Source organism: Felis catus, chromosome X, assembly GCF_018350175.1.
Source record: "Felis catus isolate Fca126 chromosome X, F.catus_Fca126_mat1.0, whole genome shotgun sequence".
NCBI classification, from domain to species: Eukaryota; Metazoa; Chordata; class Mammalia; order Carnivora; family Felidae; genus Felis; species Felis catus.
The window spans coordinates 69,912,700-69,940,631 of NC_058386.1; the positions used below are offsets into that span (position 1 = coordinate 69,912,700).

A 27,932-nucleotide genomic window follows, 5' to 3' on the forward strand; every position below is an offset into this window, starting at 1 on the left:
CAGGGCTTGCACTCATGAACTGCAAGTTCATGACCTGAGCCAAAGTTGGGTGCTTAACTGACTGAGCCACCCAGGCACCCCGATTTATCATTTTTAAAGTGAAACACTAAGAGTGAACATCTGAACACATCACGTAATAGATATTATATTAGGAAGAAGTAATTATTGAAGAAATGTGGTCTTGGTTCTCTGGTTTCATGGAAGTCATTAATATGGTCTTTTCACATATCTTATTGGACCTAGGCTAAAAATAATCATAAACTCATTTCTCACATAATTAAATTCCCTGCACCTCAGAATTTCAAAAATTAAAAAAGGGCATGTCCTTTTTCAGTAGGTTTCTTTACTACTTAGTAAATCACATTCACTGATCATTAAACCAGGAAGCTAGAAGAGGAAGAATTCATTATTGCAACCCTGTGGTTAATCCTGATAACCATTTGATGAGGCTTTGGACAAAAGCATGATGAATGGGAATGTGTGTACACATGTTCATGCAAAGATAAAACACATATATGTAGGGCGCCTGGGTATCTCAGTTGGTTAAGTGACTGACTCTTGATCTCAGCTCAGGTCAAGATCTCCTGGTTTGGGAGTTCAAGCCCTGCATCAGGTTCTGTTCATGGAGCCTGCTTGGGATTCTCTCCTTTTCTCTCTGCCCCTTCCCTGCTCTCTTGCTCTCTCAAAAATAAATAAACATTAAAAAAAGAGAAAACACATATGTGAGATAAGTGTCAAATCACTTGAAGTGGTACATTTAATGTTTATTTTTGAGAGAGAGAGTGCACATAAGAGAAAGTGGGGGTGGGGCAGAGAGAGAGAGAGAGTGGGAGACACAGGATCTGAAGCAGGCACCAGGCTCTGAGCTGTCAGCACAGAGCCTGACATGAGGCTTGAACTCACAAACTGCGAGATCATGACCTGAGCTGAAGTCAGACGCTTAACCGACTGAGCCACCCAGGTGCCCCGAAGTGGTACATTTAAATACCAGTGCCAATTAATATTCGTATGTTTCATGTATATTTAAATTGCCAGCTCTCAGAAAGGACTATATATAGTTAGCAGGGCTCTGAGATAAATTAAAAGTAAGAATCTCCTTTCCTGTCTCTTAAATCTATACCCATTTCTGTTCAGAATACAAAGTAATATAGAGTTTTCCATCAGTAGACTATACTTTAATAAGGAAATGAGATAGGTATACTAATAAGACAGTACCAGAATTAACATGTGCTAACTGTAGGCAAATGGTTGTTGCCACATTAATAAAATTACTCCCCTCAATATTCACGTGACTGAACCTCATTGCTTTCACATCTTTATGTAACTACCATGAATGGTATAAGTATTACCAAAAGCAATATGTAAAGTATGAAAAGTGTTTGGTAGTAATTTTGCATCCCTTTTATGTTACTTTGGCTAAATGGTGTTGCTGTTGAATATATTTATAGTGTGTTAGATAAGTGTGTTAGATAATTGCTGCCTCATTTCTTACCCCAAACTCTCACTTTAATTTCAGAATGACAAAAAGATGCCTACAAGATTCAAAAACCAAAGTGAACATCTTGAGCATGCTATTGATTGTGTTCTTGTCATGATATCGGAAAGAAGAAGGGCCCGTATTCTACATGGCATTAATGAACAATCACCTCATAACATTCTAACAGCTACTCTTGAACTGATAAATGTGGTCAAGATGATACTAAACATTCTGGAAAGGTAATTCCTAACATCTGATCTGTAAAGCCTTAAGATGCATTTTTTCTTTTTTTTCCCTCTTCAGAAAACTTATGTATAGATTAGATTTTATTTCTACAATATCTTTCAAATACAATTACAGATTTTTATTGATACTCTGAATATCTCCCTAGAGTGAAAAAATATATTTATAAAACTAGCTTTAAATGAAATATTTGATCATCTTACTTTTTACAGAAATAAAACAATTTACAAGCAATATTTGTCTTACCAAGGACTTTCTTTGGGCTTCCTTTATAGATCAAACTCTGCTGCTGTATTAGAAACACTTGTTTTTCTGTAGTCCTTTAGGAATGTACAAAAGTTAACACCAAAGCCCTAAAATACTTTCTCTGGACTATTTACAGCAACAAAATAATGCTTTTTTATATATTTATTATATTAGGATAAACAAGAGTCAATAGTGCTTTTAAAACTCTGTGTTGCTCAGAGAAAGGTTTAGAAATCAAAGGCTAATGATTTCTAATTTTACTATGGTAATAACCTTTATGTAACATAAATATTTCAGTTTCCTAAAAAAAATAAGTTTCCTAATTGTTACCTTGATCAAAGACTACATAGTCAACTCTATATTCTACACACAAATGAAGCATTATACGGATATTTATTCTTATGCCTTTTGCTTCTGCTATCAGAAAGTATTATACCTCAAAGATAGACAGGTTAAGTAGTGAGAGAGGGAAGCATGTGTTTATGATCAATGAGAGAAGAGAAGTCACAATAGTTTTCCCTCTTTGTTATTCCCTTATTGGATTCTTTTTCATCTTTCATTTCAATTGATGCTTGAGTGACAAGCCCATTTTGTTCACATGAATGGATAAAGTGGGATGAAATGACTGACCTGCTTTTTCAAATAAATTTCAAATTGGATGTTAGATAAAACATAAGAAATTAATAAATTCCACTACTTCCTCTCATCTGAGCCCCTTACAGATATCTGTCTGGCAACAAGTTGAAACGGAAAATAATTGAAATCCTTAGAATTAGCTCAAGTTAAGGAAAATAGGGAAAGGAATAATGGTCACTCAACAGAGATAGCCACAGGAATGAGTAGTGGCAACAGAAGACCCCCAAAATGAATATAATTTCCTTCATTGATAGCGGATTATTCACAGTATTAAATTGTCTTGTATTATTAAAGTAGTCTCATTACAAAACTCAAATCATGGCTGCATTATTGAGAAGGATGCTTTGGACATTTTCATTATATAACTAATTTGAGGGCCCCTTAGCTCTCTGAACAGTGAAACCATGCAAGATTAAAAGGGGCTTATATTGTTCTTACAGTATTTTGTTGTAAGTAGTCCTTAATATTTTGTAGTAGCAGATTCCTCTTTAAAAATGATATAATCTATGTAAAATGACCTCATATAACAGCTTTTGAATATGGCAAACTTATGGTTCATTTTAGCACGTTCTTTCCTAACGGCTTGAATATTTTAAACTTTATTTTTTTTCCCAATTACACCTTTATTGCATTTATAGTCTTATACAACCTGTAATCTCAACAAGTAATTTCTCCTAATAGTGATAGTATTGTTCATGGTACCGAAGTCTCTCTTCAGCTCAAGCTAAATGGGTAGTAATTGCATTCAAAATATTTTCAGACCTTTGGATACTGTCTGACATTTTTATGTATTCAACATATCTCTATTATCAGCTAAATCATTGAAATAAATTTATTGAAATATCATATTAGTTTTCCCAATTTTCTTAATTTTTATTCCCCTTCAACCCTATTTTACAAATGTCAAGACAGTTTTAGAGGTAACAATTTTTTTTTAAAAAAATGAAAAATTTGTCATAGTTTTTACTCTTGTCACTAAAACAAATATTTTCATATAATTAGCTTTTCCCTTAAATTAATTTTATTTTGTTTTATATCAAATTTATGATTATTCTTGATTTTATAACAGCTCTTGCTCCACTTTTGTAGTTTCCTTTACTTATTTTTATATAGTTTTATTCTATAATCTGTGAGCTTATCAAAGCTGAAATATCTTTTCTTTTTTTTTTAAGAAGTCTGGCTATTAAACTTTAGTTTAAAACATTACAGATTCTCATAGTCCTTGCATAAGATGTAGTGGCAATTGAATAAAAAAACACACTGCATACCTTGCACTGGACATAGTTGCTATTAAACATCTAGGCACTTTTAAATTTCTTAGCTTTAGGTGCTTCTGATTTTTCAAAGACCTCCTAGTAAAGACTGTCTTGAAAGTTGTGTCAGAGACTCATTTGCCCCATTTCTTTTCATATAGTAACATGGGTTTTAAGAATGTTTGGGGCTCAAAAGCAAAATAATGTTTAGGGCTCAGGCTAATTGAATTTCCTATAAAAAATTAAATTTCTTTTACCAGATATCTGTTTAGCGTGATAATTGGAAGAATTGCTTCTTATTTTCTCTCTGAAATTAAATAATTGTGTTGCCAGGAAAATTATTTCTATGGTTTATCCTAAAATTGGCCTTATGTCTATGCTTCTAAAATACAATGTGGGAAAGATGCTATAAAAATGTAAATTTTTCATTATTAGTTTTAATATTGATTTTTTTTGTCAAATTGTGATTCAAACAATTATTTGACTTGGTTTAATCAAATCTATGATTTCAGGACTAAAAATTATTTTTACTTTATTAAAAAGAAGAATATAAATCTAGTGAGTCACCTTGGTAATAGAGATAATAAGTACTTTTGAGATAGAATTGATGTTAATTCAAGATTTTAATTCAATATGTCATCATGGCAAAAAAGGGAAAAGTTGTTTATATAACCTCCTCCCAAGAAGTTTCCTCTTCTTCTTTTTTTGTATTTTTCTAAAAGACTTAGACTTTTTAGTGAGTTATTTGAACATTTTTCAATGGAACTACAGTATACAAAAGATTGGCTTTGCCAACATTATAAGCTTAGATATGTATGATAGAGCTTTATTTGTCACTTTATTAGTAATGGAAGTAACATATTAAGATTTGCTGTGGACATTGTGGGTTTTAAAAAGCTCTTAATTATAATAATAGAAATCTTAGAGTCTGTTGACAATGGCTTCTCTGACTATATTATATTTCTATTAGTCATTAAAATATTAATTGGCTTACTGATTTGAAGTAGAATTTATGACAAAACTCATTGAGGAGGGCAATATAGTAACTCAAGACCACTTACCCAAGCATAACTACCCAATACACTACTTGTAAGGAAACATATATTGAGCATGTTTCATGTTGAGAATTAAGGGAGAGGGTAGGATGAAGTAATAGGCTTTATGTTAACCCCATGTTTTCCTGCCTATTGCTCATGTTTTTTTAGTCTAGAAATGGATGAGAAGGGGAAAAATGCATAATTTTGTTCATATGTGCTTCAGAAATAGGTTTACAGAAAATGGCACTTTCATGTAAACATCAGGGATAGTAGTCTAGGAATTGGGGATAGTCTTATAAATTACTTTTTATTGCTGATTCTTAAAACTAAAACTTTATTTTTCATGTGAGAATAAATATGTTTTCAGTACTGCTATGCTTGTGAATTTATTTTACAAATTACATCCTGAAAATTGTTCTCCATTTTTGGAATATAATAAAATAGATGAAGTGGATGATTATGTTACAACAATGCTATGTAGTATTCATCACCTAATTCAAATTACTACTTGTGATTATAGGTCTCTGAAACCACAGAAGCATAAGAGCTATGCTAGATAAAAATAATAAATCGAACTTTTCAAGTGCCTGTAGTGTACTAAGAAAATTACATCTTTTTTTTTTCATTTGTGCAAATAAAATTAATTACCAGTTACAGCCAATCTTTATTTTTCAAGGAATGAATAATCTACTTGTGGATTATATACTTAGTTAATATTTGATACTTTTTCTTTCCCTCTTTTCCTTTCATGAAATAATTTCTACAGTAAGCTAGCCAAGGAAAAAGAAAGTAAAAAAATTAAAAAGTTCCCTACTCTGTCTTCCACCTTTTTATAGTAACTTGAAAATGGGGATAACTATTGTAAATTGTGTACCTACCATCTTAGCAGTTTATTGACACTGTAGATACATTACATTGATCAGCTTCCATATAAGCTTTCTGTTATTATTTGTATAACTTTGTGATGTCTAGAATTTAGCTGACCCTTGGCACTTTTTCAAAGTGATCTAAAGCTCTATATATTGCGAGTTATAATTTTCAATTTCCTAAGGTATAAAGCTATGACATTCAATGAAACTGAGATTGACAGAATCTCTTCTCATCTTTCCTGGCAGGCCTCCATTTGATTGTATGTCAGAATTTTCCAGTTTGAAAAGCCAACTAATTAAATGCATCACATTACTGAAGCATTTCTCTGAGCAGGTAAGACATGGTTTTGTTGTGATGTTCTCCATACATTCTCATATGTATTTATTTACCAAATACTGTAAATTATTTTCAATAACATCTATATAGCCAGTTTCTTTACCATATCCAATACCAACACTGAAATTCAGGTCCATATTTGGTTATATACAGATAGAATATTTGTATAACTATGCAATGGATTTCTCAACTCAAACATCTTTTTCATTCAATTGGAATTTACCCTGATTGCTGCATTCTTCTAAAACAACTATTGAGCTGAATAGAAACCTTCAAATGCTTACCATTATCCAGTGAACAAGGTCTAAAATTGTTAAACTATTATTCAAAACCCTCCTTAGTCCATAATGACCTGTCATTTTTCCATTCTATGTGACCCCTATATTATCCTCAAGATTTTTTTTTTTGGAGTCAAATAACTAGTTGGATTTGCTACAAAAGTTGAGGCAGCAAAATTACATATTTAAAGTTGGTTCTAAGAGTTCCCCCTTCTCCACATCCTCACCAACATCTGTTGTTTACTGTGTTGTTAATTTTAACCACTCTGACAGGTGTGAGGTGGTATCTCATCATGGTTTTGATTTGTATTTTTCCCTGATAATGAGTGATGACAAGCATCTTTTCATGTGTCTATTGACCATCTGGATGTCTTCTTTGGAAAAATGTCTATTCATGTCTTCTGCCTATTTTTTTTTCACTTTTCTCTGATTTTATTTTTTATTTTTTTTTTAATTTACAACCAAATTAGTTAGCATACAGTGCAACAATGATTTCAGGAGTAGATTCCTTAATGCCCCTTACCCATTTAGCCCATCCCCCCTCCCACATCCCCTCCAGTAACCCTCAGTTTGTTCTCCATATTTATGAGTCTCTTCTGTTTTGTCCCCCTCCCAGTTTTTGTATTATTTTTGTTTCCCTTCCCTTATGTTCGTCCGTTTTGTCTGTTAAAATCCTCATATGAGTGAAGTCATATGATTTTTGTCTTACTCTGACTGACTAATTTCACTTAGCATAATACCCTCCAGTTCCATCCATGTAGTTGCAAATGGCAAGACCTTCTGCCTATTTCTTAATGGGATTATTAGGTCTTGGGGTGTTCAGTTTGATATGTTCTTTATAGATTTGGGATGCTAACCCTTTACCACATAAGTCATTTGTAAATATCTCCACCCATTCTGTAGGCTGCCTTTTAATTTTATTGATTGTTTCCTTTACTCTTCAGAAGGCTTTTGTCTTGATGAAGTCCCAATAGTCCCCATATCTGTTTTTGTTTCCCTTGCCTCCAGAGACATGTCTAGCAAGTAAGAAGTTGCTACGATCAATGTCAAAGAGGTTTCTGCTTGTGTTTTGCTTTAGGATTTTGATGGATTCATGTTTCACATTTAGGTCTTTCATCCACTTTGAATTTTTTTGTGTGTGTATGGTGTAAGAAAGTGAGCAGTTTCATTCTTTTGTATGTTGCTGTCCAGTTCTCCCAAAACCACTTGTTGAAGAGACTTTTTTTCCATCAGATATTCTTTCCTGCCTTGTTGAAAATTAGTTGCCCATATAGTTGTGGGTCCATTTCTGGGTTTTCTATTCTGTTCCATTGATTTATGTGATTGTTATTGTGCCATTATCATACCATATTGATGTCTACAGCTTTGTAATGTAGCCTAATGTCTGGAATTGTGATGCCTCCGGGTTTGCTTTTTTTTTCCAGGATACTTTAGCTCCCCAGGGTCTATTGTGGTTCCATAAAAAGGTTAGGATAGTTTGTTTTAGCTCTGTGAAATATGCTGGTGCTATTCTGCTAGGGATTGCATTAAATGTGTAGATTGCTTTGGGTAGTATAGAGATTTTAATAATATTTGTCCTTCTAATCCATGAGCACAGAATGTTTTCCGCTTCTTTGTGTCATTTTCGGTTTCTTTCATAAGTGTTCCATAATTTTCAGAGTACAGATTATTTATCTGTTTGGTTAGGTTTATTCCTAGGTATCTTATGGCTTTTGGTGTAATTGTAAATGGGACTGGTTCATTAATTTCTCTTTCTGCTGCTTCATTATTAGTGTATAGATACACAATAGATTTCTACAAGTTTATTGTATATCCTGTGACTGCTGAATTCATGTATCAGTTCTGGCATTTTTTTGTGGTATCTTTCGGGTTTTCTACATGGAGTATCATGTCATCTGCATATATTGAAAGTTTCACTTTTTCTTTGCTGATTTGGATTTGTTTCATTTCTTTTTGTTGTCTTCAACTGAGGCTATGACTTCCAGTACTATGTTTAATAACAGTGGTGAGAGTAGGCATCCCTGTCTTGTTCCTGAATATAGAGGAAAAGCTCTCAGCTATTCCCCATTGAGGGTGATCTTAGCTGTGAGTCTACTATATATGGCCTTTATGATGTTGAGGTATGTTCCCTCTACCTTACTTTGTTGAAGGTTTTTTTTTTTTTTATCAAGAATGGATGCTTTACTTTTTCAAATTATTTTTCTGCACCTATTGAGAGGATAACATTGCTCTTATCTTTTCTTTTATTAATGTGGTATATCCCATTCATTGATTTGCAAATATTGAACCACCCCTACACCCAGGAATAAATCCCACTAAATTGTGCTGATTAATTCTCTGTGCTGTTGGATTCGAATTGCTAGTATCTAGTTGAGAATTTTTGCATCCATGTTAAAAGGGATATTCACCTTTAATTCTCCTTTTTGGTGGAATCTTTGTCTGGTTTTAGAATCAAGGTAATGCTGGCCCTGTAGAATAAGTTTGGAAGCTTTCCTTCCATTTTTATTTTTTGGAACAGTTTGAGAATAAGTATTAACTCGTCTTTAAATGTTTGATAGATTTCCCATCAGAAGCCATGCAGCCCTGGATTTGGTTATTGGGAGATTTTTTATTACTGATTCAATTTTTTTCCTGGCTATGGGTCTGTTCAAATTTTCTAATTCTCCCTGTTTCAGTTTTGGTAGGTTTTATATTTCTAGGAATTTATCCATTTCTTCCAGAATGCCCAATTTGTTGCCATATCATTTCTCATAATATTCTTTTATAATTGTTTGTGTTTCTGTGGTGTCATTTATGATCTCTTCTTTTTCATTTATGATTTAATATATTTGGTTCTTTCTCTTTTCTTTTTGATATGCTTGGCTAGGAGTTTGTCAACTTTATTAGTTCTTTCATAGAAACAGATCTTAGTTTCATTGATGTGTTCTCCAGTATTTTTTGTTTGTTTCTATATCATTTATGTTTGCTCTAATCTTTATTATTTTCATTCTTCTGCTGATTTCAGGATTTATTTGCTGTTCCTTTCTGAGCTCCTTTAGGTGTAAGGTTAGGTTGTGTATTTTAGACTTTTTTCTTCTTGAGATAAGCCTATATTGCTATATACTTCCCTCTTATGACCGCTTTTGCTGCATCCCAAAGGTTCTGGATTATAGTGCTTTCATTTTCATTGGCTTTCATGTATTTTTTATTTTTTTTCTTTAATTTCCTGGTTAACCCATTAATTCTTTAGTAGGATGTTCTTTTACCTCCATGTATTTGTGGTCTTCCCCAATTTTTTCTTCTGGTTGACTTCAAGTTTCCTAGTGTTGTGGTCTGAAAATATGTATAGTATGATCTCAGTCTTTTTATACTTGTTGAGGCCTGATTTGTGACCCAGTATGTGATCTATTCTTGAGAATGTGACATGTGTATTCGAAAAGAATGTATATTCTGCTTTAGAATGAAATGTTCTGAATATATCTGTTAAGTCCATCTGGTCCTGAGTGTCATTCAAAGCCATTGTTTCCTTCTTCCATTTTCTGCTTGGATGATCAATCAATTGTTGTAAGTGGGGTATTAAAGTCCCCTATTACTTCTGTATTATTATCAATGACTTTCTTTATGTGTGTTATTAATTGATTTATATATTTGGGTGGCTCCAAGATGGGAACATAAGTAGTTACAGTTGTTGGATCTTCTTGCTTGATAGACAACTTTATTATGCTATAGTGCCCTTCTTCATCTCCTGTTACATTCTTTTGTTTAAAAATTTTTAAATGTTTATTTTTGAGAGACAGAGAGAGTGAAAGCATGGGAGAGGCAGAGAGAGAGGGACACACAGAATCTGAAGCAGGCTCCAGGCTCTAAGCTGTCAGCACAGAGCCCAATGCAGGGCTCAAACCCACGAAGTGCAGGATCATGACCTGGGCTGAAGTCAGACACTTAACCAACTGAGCCACCCAGGTGCCTCTACATTCTTTCGTTTAAAATCGAATTTATCTAAGTATGGCTACTCTGGCTTTCTTTTAATGTCCATTAGCATGATAGAGGGTCCTTCATCCCCTCACTTTCAATCTGCAGGTGTCTTTAGTTCTAAAATAATTTTCTGTAAGTAGCATATAGATGGATCTTGTTTTTTTTTTTTATCCATTCTCAGATCGTGTGTCTTTTGACTAGATCATTTAATCTATTTAAAATCAGAGTGATTATTGAGAGATATAATATAGTGCCATTGTATTACCTGTAAAATAGTTGTTTCTGGAGATGTTCTCTGTTCCTTTCTAGTCTTTCTTGCTTTTGGACTTTCTCAAATAATCCCTGTTAATATTTCTTGTAGGACTGGTTTAGTGGTTATGAACTCCTTTAGTTTTTTTTTTTTTTTTCTGGGAAACTATCTCTCCTTCTAGTGTTAATGACAGCCTACCTGGATAAAGTATTATTGGCTGCATATTTTTCCCAGATCACCGCCTTCTTCCTGTCTGTGTCTGAGGCATCTGCCTTTCTGGTGGTTCAGTGCTCCTGTGTTTTATCTCAGTTGTGTGGCTGTGTTTCTAAACTCCATTTTTATGGACCTAGTGCATTGTGAACCCGAACTGATCCTTTGAGGGAGGGTCTCACCAAGCTGTGGCTGGTACCAGTTTGTCTGAGAAAAGCAGTGCCACAAATGTGCAGGAACTTAGAGTTTATGATAAGGCACAACAAAAAGCAGGCATCCAAGTTAGCTGCCTTCAGCAGGCATCTCTGCTTATATGGTAGTAAACAGGGCAGCTCATGGTGCTAACAAGCTCTTTTGCCACTGAGACCATCTGCCGCTTCTCCTAAATGCACTTTGAGACGGGGAACTGTCTCTTTGAGCAGGACCAGGGGTTACCCAGAGCATGTAGTCTTCTCCTGGGCCTCTACCCTCCTTATGCACAGGAGCACCACTATCCCTGCCAGGTTGGACCCTGGTGATGGCATGGACATCTAAAATTTCAGACTTTCAGCCATGCTACTTGTAAAAGCTTGGGATAATCAGCCCCTCTGGTTTACAAGTCAATACTTTGGGGAAGTATTTTTTTAGTTTATTTATTTATTTTGAAAGAGAGCAGGAGAGGGGAAGCAAGAGGAGGGGCTAAAACGGGCTCTGTGCTGATAGCAGAGAGCCTGATGTGGGTCTCAACTCACAAACCATGAGATCATGACCTGAGCCAGAGTCAGACACTTAAATGACTGAGCCACCAGGTGCCCTGGGAAGTATTTTTCTTGTGCAATCCGCTGCATGATGCTTTATCTCTCCCTCCCTCCCTCCTCCCTCTCTCCCTGATCAGGGCTCCCTCCCTTCCACATCACTTGTGATTCTTTTCTCTCCCAAATCACATCTCTGCATCTCCTACCTTCCAGCATGTAGCCTCTTATCCCCCTCTAGTTGTGCAGTTTGTTGCCTCAGTCCTTAGATCAATTTCCTGGGTGTTCAGAATAATTTTATAATTATCTAGCTGTGTTCGAGGGAAGAGGCAAGGATAAAGTCCTCCTCCAATCTGCCGTCTTAATGCCCACCCTTAAGATGTTTTACTCGTTCATCTTTAAATGATTGTGTACAATTCTACCTTTATATTTTTATCATATTATTTCTCTACCTAGAATTTACTCCTATAACTTCTTTAAGTAGTACATTTATTGTATTTTTAATGAGTTGACAAGTTAATTTTCTTTGGTTGCATTTTTTTTCTTTTTAAAAAATTATTTAAATTCAAGTTAGTTAACCTACAGTGTAATATTACTTTCAGATGTCATAGAGAGTCAACACTTCCATAGAACACCTGTTGCTCATCACACCAAATGCACTCTTTAATCCTCACTACCTATTTTAACCACCCCCCACCCATATCCCCTTCGTTGAACATCAATTTTTCTCTATAGTTAAAAATCTGTTTCTTGGGGAAAAAATTATCACAAGATGGCAGAGTAACATGGAAGTTCTTGGCTTCTCTCATCCCTGAAATGTAGCTAGATCAGCACCAAACAATTTTGCACACTTAGAAAATTAATCTGAAGATTAACACAAAAATCTGCATAACTTGAGCCACAAAGCTCAGTAGGAATTCACCCCAAAAGAAAGAACAGGAAAGAATAACAGCCAGGGACTTAACACAGATAGAAACAAGGTGTCTGAGCTAGAATTTAGAATCACGAAAATAAGAATACTAGCTGGTGTTGAAAAAAAATAGAATTCCTTTATGCAGAGATAAAAGAAGTAAAATCTAGTCAGGACGAAATTAGAAATGCTATCACCAAAACACAGTCTCAAATATATGCCAAGATGGCAAGGGTGGACAAAGCACAGCAGCAAATTAGCTATATAGAAGATAAAAGTATGGAGAATAAATAAGCAGAATAAAAGAGGGGGAAAAAGGCAAAAGAGAATGATACAAGAATTAGAGAATTCAATGACTTATTAAAAATGAATAATATCTCAATCGTAGGAGTCCCAGAAGATGAAGAGAAAGAAAAAGGGGCTTATGTAAGCAAATTGTACCAGAAAACTTTTTTAATATTCAGAAAGACACAGACATCAAAACTAACTAGCACAGAGAACTCTCATTAGATTCAATAAAAACTGACCATCACCAAGGCATATCATAGTAAAATACACAAAATACACAGACAAAGAAATAATTATGAAAGCAGCAAGAGAAAAAATGTCCTTAACCTATAAGGGAAGATAGATCAGGTTTATAGCTGACCTATACACAGAAACTTAGCAGGCTAAAAAAGAGTGGCAGGATATATTCAACATGCTGAATTGGAAAAATATGCAGCAAAGAATTCTTTATCAAGCAAGGTTGTCATTCAAAATAAAGGAGAGATAAAAGAGTTTCCCAGACAAACAAAAACTAAGGAGTTTGTGACCACTAAACCAGCCCTGTGAAAACTTTTAAGGGGAGTTCTCTGAGGGGAGGAAAGATGAAACAAAATAAAAAAGACAAAAGCAACAAAGACTAGAAAGGACCAGAGAACACCACCAGAAACTCCAACTCTACAGCAAGTTAGGCCTAGAAAGTCTCTAGATTCTTTGTCAGTGTCTTATGAGACAAAATAGACTTTAAATTAAAGGTTGTAACAAGAAATTAAGAAGGGCATTATATCATAATTAAGGGGTATTTCCACCAAGAAGATCTAACAATTGTAAATATGCCCCCAATGTGAGAGAACCCAAATAGATAAATTAATTCATCTCAAATACAAAGAAACTCATTGATAATAATATCATAATAGTAGAGTACTTGAACCCCACTTACAGCAATGGAAGGTCATGTAAGCAGAAAATCAACAAGATAAAAATAACTTTGAATGACACTGGACCAGATGGACTTAACAGATATATTCAGAATATTTTATCTCAAAGCAGGAGAATACACATTCTTCTTGAGTACACATGGAACAGTTTCCAGAATAGATCACATACTGGGACACAAATCAGCTCTCAACAAGTACAAAAAGATTGAGATCATACCATGCATATTTTCAGATCACAACACTATGAAATTCAAAATCAACCACAAGAAAAAAAATTGTAAAGACCATGAATACTTGGAGATTAAAGAACATCCTACGAAGAATGGATGGGCTAACCAAGAAATTAAAGAGGAAATTAAAAAGTACATGGAAGCCAATGAAAATGGTAACACCACAGCCTAAAACCTCTGGAATGCAGCAAAGATGGTCATAAGAGCAATCCAGGTCTTCCTAAAGAAGGAAGGAAAAAAGGTCTCAGATACACAACATAACCTTAAACCTAAAAGGGATGGAAAAACAACAGCAAAGAAAACCCCAAACCAGCAGAAGACAGGAAATAATAAAGATTAGAGCAGAAATCAATAATATCAAAATTAAAAAAAAAAAAACAGTAAACCAGATCAATGCAACCAGGAGCTGGTTCTGTGAAAGATCTAACAAAAATGATAACCCCCTAGTCAGATCAAAAAGAAAAAGAAATGACCCAAATTTTAAAAAAAGTCATAAATGAAAGAAGAGAGATCACAACCAATACTGCAGAAATACAAACAATAATAATAGAGTATTATGAGCAATTATATGCCAATAAATTGGGCAATCTGGAAGAAGTTGGCAAATTCCTGCAAATATATAAACTACCAAAACTGAAACAGGAAGAAATAGAGATTTGAACAGACCCATAACCAGTAAAGACAATGAAATAATAATCAAAAATCTTCCAAAAAAACAAGAGTCCAAGGCCTGATGGCTTCTTATGGGAATTCTACAAAACATTTAAAGAAGAGTGAACACCTATTCTTTTGAAGCTGTTCCAAAAAATAGAAATGGAAGGAAATCTTCCAGACTCACTCTATGAGGCCATCATTAGCTTGATTCAAAAACCAGACAAAAGACTACACTAAAAGGAGAACTACAGACCAATTTCCCTAATGAACATGGATAAACAATATTCAACAAGATATTAGACAACCGGATATAACTACATTAAAAGAATTATTCACCACAATCTAGTGGGATTTATGCATGAGATGTAGGGCTGGTTCAATACCCACAATTCAATGTGAAACGTCACATTAATTAAAGAAAGGATAAAAAACACATGATTCTCTCAATAGATGGAGAAAAGCATTTGATAAATGACAGCATCTTTCTTTGTAAAAAAAAAAAAAAAAACCTCAAGGAAGTAGGGATAGAAGGATCATACGTCAAGATCATAAAAGGCATATAGGAAAGACCCACTACTAATATCATCCTCAGTGGGGAAAAACTGAGACTTTCTCCCTTGAGGTCAGGAACACAACAGGATGTCCACTCTCACCACTGTTATTAAACACTGTATTGGAAGTCTTAGCTTCATCAATCAGACAACACAAAGGAATAAAAAGCATCCATATTGGCAAGGAGGAAGACAAAATTTCACTCTTCACAGAAAATTTGATGCTCTGTGTGGGAAACCCAAAAGATTCCACCAAAAATCTGCTAGAACTGATCCATGAATATAGCAAAGTCGCAGGATATAAAATCAATGTACAGAAATTGGTTACATTTCTATACACCAGAAATGAAGCAACAGAAAGAGAAATCAGGGAATTGATCCCATTTTCAATTGTACCAAAATGCATAAAATACCTAGGAATAAACTTAACCAAAGAGGTAAAAAAAAATCTATACACTGAAAATTGTAGAAAGCTAATGAAATAAATTGAAGAAGACACACAAAAAATCAGAAAAATAGTCCATGCTCATGGGTTGTAAGAACAAATATTGTTAAAATGTCAATACCACCTCAAACAACCTGCACATTCAATGCAGTCCCTATCAAAATAACAAATGATCCTAAAATTTGCATGGAACCAGAAAAGACTCGTAATAGCCAAAGCAATCATGAAAAAGAAAACCAAGGCTGGAGGTATCACAATTCCGGATTTCAAGATGTATTACAAAGCTGTAATTACCAAGACATTATGGTACTCACACAAAAATAGGCACATAGATCGATGTAACAGAGTAGAGAACCAAGAAATGGACCCACAAATTTATGGCCAACTAATCTTTGACAAACCAGGAAAGAATATCAAGTGGAATAAAGACAGTCTTTTCAGCAATTAGTGTTGGGAAAACTGGACAGCAACATGCCTGAAGAATAAACCTGGAACACTTTCTGACACCATACACAAAAATAAACTCAAAATGGATGAAAGACCTACACGTAAGACAGGAAGCCATCAAAATCCTAGAGGAGAAAGCAGGCAAAGTGGTGTGACCTCAGCCACACCACCTTCTTACTCAATATGTCTCCAGAGGCAAGAGAAACAGAAGCAAAAATGAACTATTGGGACATCATTCTAGATAAAAACTTCTGCATGGCGAAGGAAACAATCAATAAAACTAAAAGGCAACAGAGGGAATGAAAGGACATATTTGCAAATGACATATCAGATAAAAGGTTAGTGTCCCAATTCTATAAACAACTTATCAAATCAACACCCCCCAAAAAACACAATACAGTGAAGAAATATGCAAAAAATGTGAATAGACACTTTTCCAATGAAGACATCCAGATGGCTAATAGACACATGAAAAATGCTCAACATCACTCATCATCAGAGAAATACAAATCAAAACCACAATGAGATACCACCTCATACCTGTGAGAATGGATAAAATTAATAACTGAGGCAACAACAGATGTTGGCGAGGATGCAGAGAAATAGGAACCCTTTTGCACTGCTGGTGGGAATGCAAACTGGTGCAGCAATTTTGCAAAAGAGTATGGAGATTCCTCAAAAAAAATAAAAATAGAACTACCCTGTGGAATTTAAGATACAAAACAGATAAATATAAGGGAAGGGAACAAAATAATATAAAAACAGGGAAGGGCGCAAAACACGAGATACCTTTAAATACAGAGAATAAACTCAGCATTTCTGGAGGGTTGTTGGCTGGGGAGATGGGCTAAATGGACAAGGGACATTAAGGAGGACACTTGTCATGAGCACTGGGTGTTCTATTTAGGGGTTGAATAACTGGATTCAACTCCTGAAATCATTATTGCACTGTATGCTAACTAACTTGGATGTAAACTTTAAAAAATAAATTAAGTAAAAACAAATATGTTTCTTGGTTGCCTTCCTCTCTCTCATTTTTCCCCTTTTGTTCATTTGTTTTACTTCTTATTCCAAATATGAGTGAAATCCTATGGCATGTGTCTTTCACTGGTTGAGTTATGTTATTTAGCATAATACTCTCTAACTCTATCCATGTACTTGTAAATGGAAAGGTGTCTTTCTTTTAAAAGCTGAGTTATATTCCATTATATATAGCTATATAATGCTGTATGTAACTATATATAATATATAGCTAACTTACATTGCTGTATTGTGTATAGCTATACGTAGCTATATTATATAGATAGATAAATCTCCACATAATAGATAGATAGATAGATAGATAAATAGATAGATAAAGCTAGAAAAAGATACCTCATATATTCTTTATCCCTACAAAATAATCTTCAATGTGATGAACAGAAAACATATGGAGCCAAGAATCCTTTACCCAGCAAGTCTGTCATTTAGAATAGAAGAGATCAAGGTTTTCCCAAACAAACAAAAACCAAAGGAATTTATCACCTCTAAACCAGCCCTACAAGAGATCCTAAAGGGGATTCTGTGAGTGAAATGTTGCAAGGACCACAAAGTACCAGAGACATCCATACAAGCATGAAACCTAAAGACATCACAATGGCTCTAAACACATCTTTCAATAATAACACTGAATGTAAGTGGAATTAAACACCATATTTATATCAGGCAAACTATATACTTATATCAGACAAACTAGACTTTAAAGGCTGTAACAAGAGATGAAGAAGGGCATTATATAATAATCACAGGGTCTATCCATCAGGGAGAGCTAACAATTATAAATGTCGATGCGCCGAATACAGGAGCCCCCAAATATATAAAACAATCACAAACATAAGTAACCTTATTGATAAGAATATGGTAATTGCAGGGGACTTTAATACCCCATTCACACCAATGGATAAATAATCTAGACACAGAATCAATAAACAAGGGCCCTGAATGATACATTGGATCAGATGGACTTGACAGACATATTTAGAACTCTGCATCACAAAGTGACATAATATACTTTCTTCTCGAGTGCACATGGAACCTTGTCCAAGATAGATCACATACTGGATCACAAAACAGCCCTTCATAAGTATACAAGAATTGAGATCCTACCACGCACACTTTCAGACCATAATGATATGAAACTTGAAATCAACCACAGGAAAAAGTCTGGAAAACCTCCAAAAGCATGGAGGTTAAAAAACACCCTATTGAAGAACGAATGGGTCAACCAGGCATTTAGAGAAGAAATTAAAAAAATATATGGAAAGAAATGAAAATGAAAAGACAACAATGTAATGCTTTGGGATGCGGCGAAGGCAGTCCTGAGAGGAAAATACATTGCAATGCAAGCCTATCTGAAGAAACAAGAAAAATCCTAAATACAAAATCTAACAGCACACCTAAAGGAAATAGAAGCAGAACAGCAAAGAAACCCCAAACCCAGCAGAAGAAGAGAAATAATAAAGATCAGAGCAGATATAAGCACTATAGAATCTAAAAAATACTGTAGAGCAGATCAATGAAACCAAGAGTTGGGTTTTTGAAAAATAAACAAAATTGATAAACCTCTAGCCAGGCTTCTCAAAAAGAAAAGGGAGATGACCCAAATAGATAAAATCATGAATGAAAATGGAATTATGAACAACCAATCCCTCAGAAATACAAGCAATTATCAGGGAATACTATGGAAAATTATATGCCAACAAACTGGACAACCTGGAAGAAATGGACCAATTCCTAAGCACCCACACACTTCCAAAACTCGAACAGGAAGAAATAGAAAACTTGAACAGACCCATAACCAGTGAGGAAATTGAATCAGTTATCAAAAATCTCCCAACAAATTAGAGTCCAGGACCAGATGGCTTCCCAGGGGAATGCTACTAGACATTTAAAGCAGAGATAATACCTATCCTTCTCAAGCTATTCCAAAAAATAGAAAGGGAAGCAAAACATCCAGACTTATTCAATGAAGCCAGCATTACTTTGATTCCCAAAGCAGACAGAGACCCAGCAAAAAAAAGAGAATGGCAGGCCAATATCCCTGATGAATATGGATGCAAAAATTCCCAACAAGGTACTAGCAAATCGAATTCAACAGCATATAAAAAGAATTATTCACCATGATCAAGTGGGATTCATTCCTGGGCTGCAGGGCAGGTTCAACATTCACAAATCAATTATCACATTGATATATCACATTAACAAAAAAAAAAAGATAAGAACCATATGATCCTGTCAATCGATGCAGTAAAAGGTTTTGACAAAATTCAGCATCGTTTCTTCATAAAAACCCTTGAGAAAGTCTGGATAGAAGGAACACACTTAATCATCATCAAAGCCATTTATGAAAAGCCCACAGCTAATATCATCCTCAATGGGGAAAAACTGAGAGCTTTCCCCCTGAGATCAGGAACACGACAGGGATGTCCACTCTCACCACTGTTGTTTAACATAGGGCTGGAAGCTCTAGCATAAAGAATAAGACAACAAAAGGAAATCAAAGACATCAAAATTGGCAGAGATGAAGGCAAGCTTTCACTTTTTGCAGATGACATGATATTATACATGGAAAATCCGATAGACTCCACCAAAAGTCTGCTAGAACTGATATATGAATTCAGCAAAGTCCCAGGATACAAAATTAATGTACAGAAATTGGTTGCATTTTTTACACACGAATAATGAAGCAACAGAAAGAGAAATAAATAAACTGGTCGATTCACAATTGCACCAAGAATCATAAAGTACCTAGGAATAAGCCTAACCAAAGATGCAAAATACCTGTATGCTGAAAACTATAGAAAGCTTATGAAGGAAATTGAAGAAGATACAAAGAAATGGAAAAACAGTCCGTGCTCATGGATTGGAAGAATAAATATTGTTAAAATGTCAATACTACCCAAAGCTATCTACACATTCAATGCAATCCCAATCAAAATTTCACCAGCATTCTTCTCGAAGCTAGAACAAACAATCCTAAAATTTGTATGGAACCACAAAAGACCCCGAATAGCCAAGGTTATATTGAAGAAGAAAACCAAACGGGAGGCATCACAATCCCAGAATTTAACCTCTACTACAAAGCTGTAATCATCAAGACAGCATGGTATTGGCACAAAAACAGACACATAGACCAATGCAATAGAACAGAGTCTCCACAATTGAACCCACAAATATATGTCCAACTAACCTTAGAAAAAGCAAGAAAGAATATCTGATGGAAAAAAGGCAGTCTCTTTAAAAAATGGTGCTGGGAGAACTGGTCAGCAACATGCAGAAGGATAAAACTAGACCACTTTCTTACACTATTCACAAAAATAAACTCAAAATGGACAAAGGACTTGAAGGGGGGACAGGAAACCATCAAAACCCTAGAGGGGAAAGCAGGAAAAAACCTCTCTGACCTAGCTGCAGTATTTTCTTAACTGACACATCTCCAAAGGCAAGGGAATTAAAAGCAAACATGAACTATTGGGACTTCATGAAGATAAAAATCTTCTGCACTGCAAAGGAAACAATCAACAAAACTAAAAGGCAACCGATGGAATGGGAAAAGATATTTGCAAATGACATATCAGACAAAGGGCTAGTATCCAAAATCTATAAATAGTGCACCAAACTCCACACCCAAAAAACAAATAATCCAGTGAAGAGATTGGCAGAAGACATGAATAGGCACTTGTCTAAAGAAGACATCCACCTGGCCAACAGGCAAATGAAAAGATGCTCAACATCACTCCTCATCAGGGAAATACAAATCAAAACCACACTGAGATATCACCTCATGCCAGTCAGAGTGGCTAAAATGAACAAATCAGGAGACTATAGATGCTGGAGAGGATGTGGAGAAACGGGAACCCTCTTGCACTGTTGGTGGGAATGGAAACTGGTGCAGCCACTCTGGAAAATAGTGTGGAGGTTCCTCAAACAATTAAAAATAGATTTCCCCTATGACCCAGCAATAGCACTTGTAGGAATTTACCCAAGGGCTACAGGAGTGCTGATGTATAGGGGCACTTGTACCCCAATGTTTATAGCAGCACTTTCAACAATAGCCAAACTATGGAAAGAGCCTAAATGTCCAATGAACTGAGGAATGGATAGAGATGTGGTTTATATATATAATGGAATACTACTTGGCAATGAGGAAGAATGGAATCTGGCCATTTGTAGCAATGTGGATGGAACTGGAGAGTGTTATGCTAGGTGAAATAAGTCAGGCAGAGAAAGACAGTTACCATATGTTTTCACTCATATGTGGATTCTGAGAAACTCAACAGAAGGGGAAGGGGGAAAAAGTTACAGAGAGGGAAGGAGGCAAACCATAAGAGACTCTTAAATTCTGAGAACAAATTGATGGTTGATGGGGGGTGGGGGGAGGGGAAAGTGGGTGATGGGCATTGAGGAGGGCACCTGTTGGGATGAGCACTGGATGTTGTATGGAAACCAATTTGACGATAAATTTCATTTAAAAAACATGAATTTGAAGAAGCTACTAAAAGAACAGCAAATTAAACACACAATAAACAGAAAAAACATAACTAAAATGAATGCAGAAGCTAATGAAATGTAAATCAAACATTAGGTAAGATAAAAACCTTAAATTTTATTTTTTCAAGCTAAAAATTATTAACTTTGACCCATTTAAAAAAACCCACAAATACAGTATCATAAATCAAAAGGAAACCACTAGAGATTCTACATACATAAAGTAGTTCTAAGACTTTTTATATCTTTTATGCCAAGAAATTAATTGTCAAAGCAAAGAATTGGTAATTTTGTCTCATTATCTATAAATATTTCATTGAATGTTCTGTAAAACTTGATTAAAGTTGAGAAAAATGGAAAAAAAATAACATTGTACACAAAATGGAAACATTTCTAGAGAATCACAGCAGGGTAATTGACACAAAAAGAAACAAAAATTGTAATTGTCATATACAATAAAACATTACTAAATAAGTGACAATCCTGCTCGGCAACATTGGCATCATTGGTATCTTGTGAGAAAGGTAATCTCAAGTCTCACACCAGCCTACTGAATCTGTATCTGAATTTTAACAAGATTCTCATGTAATTCATATATACATTAATGTTTGGGAAGCATTATATTAAATAAAGTGTATCTGCAATTATTAACTTGCCCACAAAAAATACTCCTACCTAGATAACTTCATGTGTGAATTCTTAAAAAAAAAAACATTTAAGAAGGAGATATCACTAACCCTATACAAACGTCCCTATAACAACAACAAAAAAAAGACTGTACTTTCCAACTGTAATGTTGCTAAAGAGTTAAAAAAAGAATTTTAATGTTTATTTATTTTTGAGACAGAGAGAGACAGAGCATGAATGGGGGAGGGTCAGAGAGAGAGGGAGACACAGAATCCGAAGCAGGCTCCACACAGAGCCCGACACGGGGCTTGAGCTCACTGACCCTGAGATTATGACCTCAGCCGAAGTAGGACGCTTAACTTACTGAGCCACCCAGGCGCCCCAAGTTTTATAAGGACATCATAAGAAAGGGAATATGGGCCAATCTCTCTGAAAAAAAAAAAGAAGTATTAATCTCAAAAAATAGCAAGTTGAACTCAGTGATAAATTAAAATTATATCATGGACACATTAGCATTATTTCAGGATGCTGTGTGGGTTTAACATTTGAAAAACAATCCGTATAATTAACCAGAGTTAAAAAATAAAACAGTGAAATATATAGCAATCTTAAAAGGTGTAAATAAAGCATTGAGTAAAATTCATTATCTATTCGTAATAAGAACTTTTAGCTAAGAATACATGGTAATTACCTTTTTTGATAAAAGTTGTCTACATATAAAGTACAGCAATATCATACTTAATGGTGAAATATAAACTGTCTTCCATGAAATTAGTAATGAGACAAGTATGTACTATCATTATTTCTATTCCACATAATACTCAAAGTCCAAGAATGTGCAATAAGACCAGAAAAATAAAAGAAATATGTAAGTATAGGAAAGGAAGAAATGAATCTGTCATTGTATTTACATGAAAGAATTGTGTACATAGAAAATTAAAATAATTCTACAGGTTAAATATTAGAATTGATAACTTAATTCAACAGGATTTCTATACACAAGGTCAGAACACTAAAATCAATTTCATTTCTATATACTAACTTCAAAAATTTACAGAATGTAACAAAAAATACAGTATGCCATTTTCAATAGCATAGAAAATATCAAATGCCTAGGTAAAAATAAATGAACTATATGGAAGATTTGGAAGTTATCCTCAAAACATTAGAGGCTCTTAAATATAGAGAACAAACAGAGGGTTACTGGAGAGGTTGTGGAAGGGGGAATGGGTAAATGGGTAAAGGGCACTAAGGAATATACTCCTGAAATCATTGTTGCACTGTATGCTAATTTGGATGTAAATTTTAAAAACACAATTAAAAAAATAAAAAAGTAAAATTGAGATTATACTTTAAAATATATATGTATAAGAGACCAAAAACAGCTAATATTGAAAAAGAAGTTTGTGAACCTAAACTACTGGATATAGAAACTTATAAATCTATATTAAGACAGTGTCATATTGGCAAAAGACCAGCACATAGAACAATGAAAATGAATAGAGGGTACTGAAAAATCTGACACCTAAAAGAATACTTGATTTATCCTTAAAGGACAGTGAAAAGCTGTGAGAATGTAAGAACGATCTCTTGATTTATACTTTACACCATAGTCAAAGATCAGTACTAGGTGGATTGCAAATCTATATCAAAGGTAAAATATTATGGTAGTTAAACATCTCTTAAACAATACACAAAAAGCACTAAGTATAAAAGAAAGGATTGATAAATTGGACTTCTCTTGATAAAAATAACTTGTGTTCATTAAAGATATTGAGAGAATAAAAACATTGGCTATAAATTTTGAGGTGGTATTTGCAATAGATATAACCAAGAAAATATTTATAATTAGAATTTATTAAGACATCTTACCAGTTAGTAAGAAACAGACAAGTTAGTGAGAAAATGGGAAAATACCTGAAGGTACTTCAGAAAATAATATATTGAAATAGCCAAAAAAGGTATGGAAAGATCTTCAATCTTATTCATCATCAGGAAAAAGCAAATCAAACTATGTAGATGCCACCAGGCATGCACAAGAAAGGCTAAAATTACCAAGACTGACAATCCCAACAGTTATGGAGTATGTGAAGGAATTCAGTTCTCATACACTGTTTAAAGAAGTACAGTTTGTTGTATAATCACATAGAAAAACAGTTTCAAAGTATCTATTAAAGGTGATTATACACATATAATATGACACAGCATTTAATTCCTAGGAATATACCCAACATATACAGTGTATGTTTATGTATACATATATGGACTAAACTTTATGTTCATAGCAGGACTATTCATTATAGCCCCAAACTACAAAGAAATAAATGTACCTCAAATACTGTCATGTAGAAATAAATTGTGGTATATTCATACAATAGGATACTAGATAATAATGTAAAGGAACAGCTTATAAAACTCAAGAAAAAATTGCTGAATGGAAGCAGGTAGACACAGATGAACATATGCTGCATTATTTCAGTTCTATAAAGTGAAAAACACCTCTTTGGTTAGGTTTGTTTCAAAGTATCTTACTGTTTTTGATGTGGTTATAAATAGGATTGATTTCTTAATTTCTCTTTATGCTGCTTCATTATTGGTGCATAGAAATGCAACAGATTTTTGTACGTTGTGAACGAAACAATCAACAAAACAAAAAGGTAACCCACTGAATTGGACGTTATTTACAAATGACATATTTGATAAAACATTAGTGTACAAAATATAGAAACAACAAATGAAACTCAACACCCCTAAAATGAATAATCCAGTTAAGCATGGGCGCAATACAGGGCGCCTGTGTGGCTCGGTTGGTTAAGCGTTCGACTTTGGCTCAGGTCATGACCTCACAGTTCATGGGTTCGAGCCCCACATCAGGCTCTATGCTGACAGCTCGCTCAGAGCCTGGAGCCTGCTTCGGATTGTTTCTCCTTCTCTCTGTGCCCCTCCCCCACTCACACTCTGTCTTTCTCTGTCTCTCAAATAAGTGTAAAAAACAAATTTTAATGGCAGAATACATTAATAGACATTTTTTCCAAAGAAGACATACTTTGGATAAGTATGGGTAAACATCACTGATTATCAGGGAAATGCAAATCAAAACTACAATGAAATACCACCTCACACCTGTCAGACGGCTAAAATCAACAACACAAGAAACAACAGGTATTGCAAAGATATGGAAAAAGGGGAATCCTATTACACTGTTGGTGGAAATGCAAACTGGTGCAGCCATCTGGATAACAGTATGAATGTTGCTCAAAAAGTTAAAAATAGAACTACCCTACCATCCAGCAATTGCACTACTGGGTATTTATCCAAAGGATACAAAAATACTGATTCGAAGGGGCCCATGCACCCCAATGTTCATAGCAGCATTATCAACAATAGTCAAGATATGGAAGCAGCCCAAGTATCCATCAATTGACAAATGGATAAAGAAGATGTGGTGTGTATATGTACGTATATATAATGCAATATTATTCAGCTATAAAAAGGAATGAAATCTTGCCATTTACAACGACATGGATGGAGCTACAGAGTCTTATGCTAAGCAAAATAAGTCAGAGAAAGACAAATACCATGTGATTTCACTCATATGTGGAATTTAAGAAACAAAACAAATGAGAAAAGGGACAAAAAAAAGAGAAGCAAACCATAAAACAGACTCTTAAGTATAGAGAACAAACTGATGGTTACCAGAGAGAAGGAGGTTCGTGGCATGGATGCAATAGGTGATGGGGATTAAGGAGTGCACTTGTGATGAGCAACTAAACACTAGATGTTGTATGAAAATGTCAAATCACTACACTATACACCTGAAACTAATATTATACTATATGTTAATTAACTGGAATTCAAATAAAAACTTAGAAGAAAAAAAACATAAACTGCAAAACAACAAATCTAACTCATGGTATTAAAAGTCACAATAGTGGTTACATTTGAAAAAGTAAGGGTGGTAAAGACTGGAAATGATACAAGAAGAGTTCCCAAATTACTTCCCATTTCTTGATCTGGGTGGTGGTTATATGTTCTCATTTTGGGTTATTTCGTTCATCAGTACAATTAGGATTTGTGTAATTTTCTTCGTGTAGTCTATATTTTAATAAAACTCTTTGTTCTGTGTTCCTCAAAATACTCCATGTCTTCTTTTAGATGTAACTCTTCCTTATATTATCCTTATGAATGACACCCTTATAAACAGGTTCATTTCATGTTAACTTTCCAGAGTGCATGAAATTCCCACATCAGTGTTCATTTTCTGGATTAATACATCATCTCCTGAATATCTCACAAGAGAGATACTCATGAGAGAGGGGGTACATGTTATTTAGGACACTGGTCCCTGATTTTACCTGAATTTCATGATATGTGACTTTGAAAATTTACTTAAATATTTTATAGCCTTGATTAATTAATATGAGTAGCTGGCACAAGATGGTAATTTCAGGTATACAGCATGGTGATTAAACAACTCTACACTTTATTATATGCTAACCACAAGAGTAGCTACAATCTGTCACCATGCAATGATATTACCTTGAGTATATTCCATATGCTGTTTATTTTATTCTCATGACTTATTCATTCCATAACTAGTTTAAATGTGATCTAATTTCATTTGTTTGCATGTGGCAGTTTGGTTTTCCCAGCATCAATTATTGAAGAGACTGTCTTTTCCCTATTCTTTATTCTTGCCTCCTTTTCCATAGAGTAATTGACCATATACGTGTGAGTTTATTTCTGGGCTTTCTATTCTGTCTATTGATCTATGTATCTGTTTTTGTTACAATACCATACTGTTTTCATTGCTACATCTTTGTAATATATCTTGAAATCTGAAATTTGATACCTCCAGCTTTGTACTTCTTTCTCATGCTTGCCTTAGTTATTTAGGATGTTTTTTGGTTCCATACAAATTTTAGTAGTATTTATTCTAGTTTTGTGAAAAATGCTGTTGGTATTTGGACAAGGATTGAATCTGTAGGCTGGTTTAGGTAATACAGACACGTTAACAATATTTATTATTCCAGTCCATGAGTATGGGAAATCTTTCCATTTGTCTCTGTGGTCTTCAGTTTCTGCCATCAATGTTTTATGGTTTTCAGAGTACAGATCTTTCACCTCTTTGATTAAGTTTACTCCTAGGTATTTTATTCTTTTGGTGCAGTTGTAAATAGTGTTTTGTTTTTAAATTTTTCTTTCTGCTATTCGTCATTAGGGTATAGAAACACTACTGATATCTGGGTATTATTTTTGTATCCTTCAACTTCTCTGAATTCATGTATTACTTCTAGCAGGTTTTTTTTTTTGGTGGAGTCTTTAAGATTTTCTATGTATAGTATCATATTATCTGAAAATAGTGACAGTTTGACTTCTTTGCCAATATGTATGCCTCTTATTTCTTATTTCTTTGTCATATTGCCATGGCTAGACTTCTAGTACTATGTTGAATAAAGGAGGCCAGAGTGGACATCTTTGTTGTGTTCCGGATACAGAAAAAGCTCTCTGTTTTGCACTATCGAGTATGATGTTATGTGTGGGTTTTTCATATTATTTTATGTTGATGTGTTTTCTCTAGACACATTTTATTAAGAATTTTTATCATGCACAGATGTATTTGTCAAATGCTTTTTCTCCTTCTGTTAAATTGATCATATGATTTTTTCCTTAATTTTTTAATGTGGTCTATCATGTTGACTTGTGAATATTGAACCATTCTTGCATCCCTGGAATAAGTCCCACTTAATTGTGGTGAAGGGTCCTTTTAACGTATTGCTGTATGGGGTTTGCTATTTTGTTGAAGATTTTTTTATTTA

The 27,932-nt window shown here is 34.4% G+C and overlaps 1 protein-coding gene across 3 annotated transcripts in view; it reads left to right on the plus strand.

Annotated features, from left to right (window-relative positions):
* Positions 1–27,932, plus strand: part of LOC109496332 — a 389,020-nt gene that overhangs the window by 165,319 nt on the left and 195,769 nt on the right. For all 3 annotated transcript variants that reach the window (XM_045050955.1, XM_045050956.1, XM_023249271.2), the window contains 2 exons: positions 1,517–1,716; positions 6,008–6,095. In XM_045050955.1, coding sequence (XP_044906890.1) covers positions 1,517–1,716; positions 6,008–6,095 — 288 coding nt within the window. The remainder of the gene's footprint in view (positions 1–1,516; positions 1,717–6,007; positions 6,096–27,932) is intronic.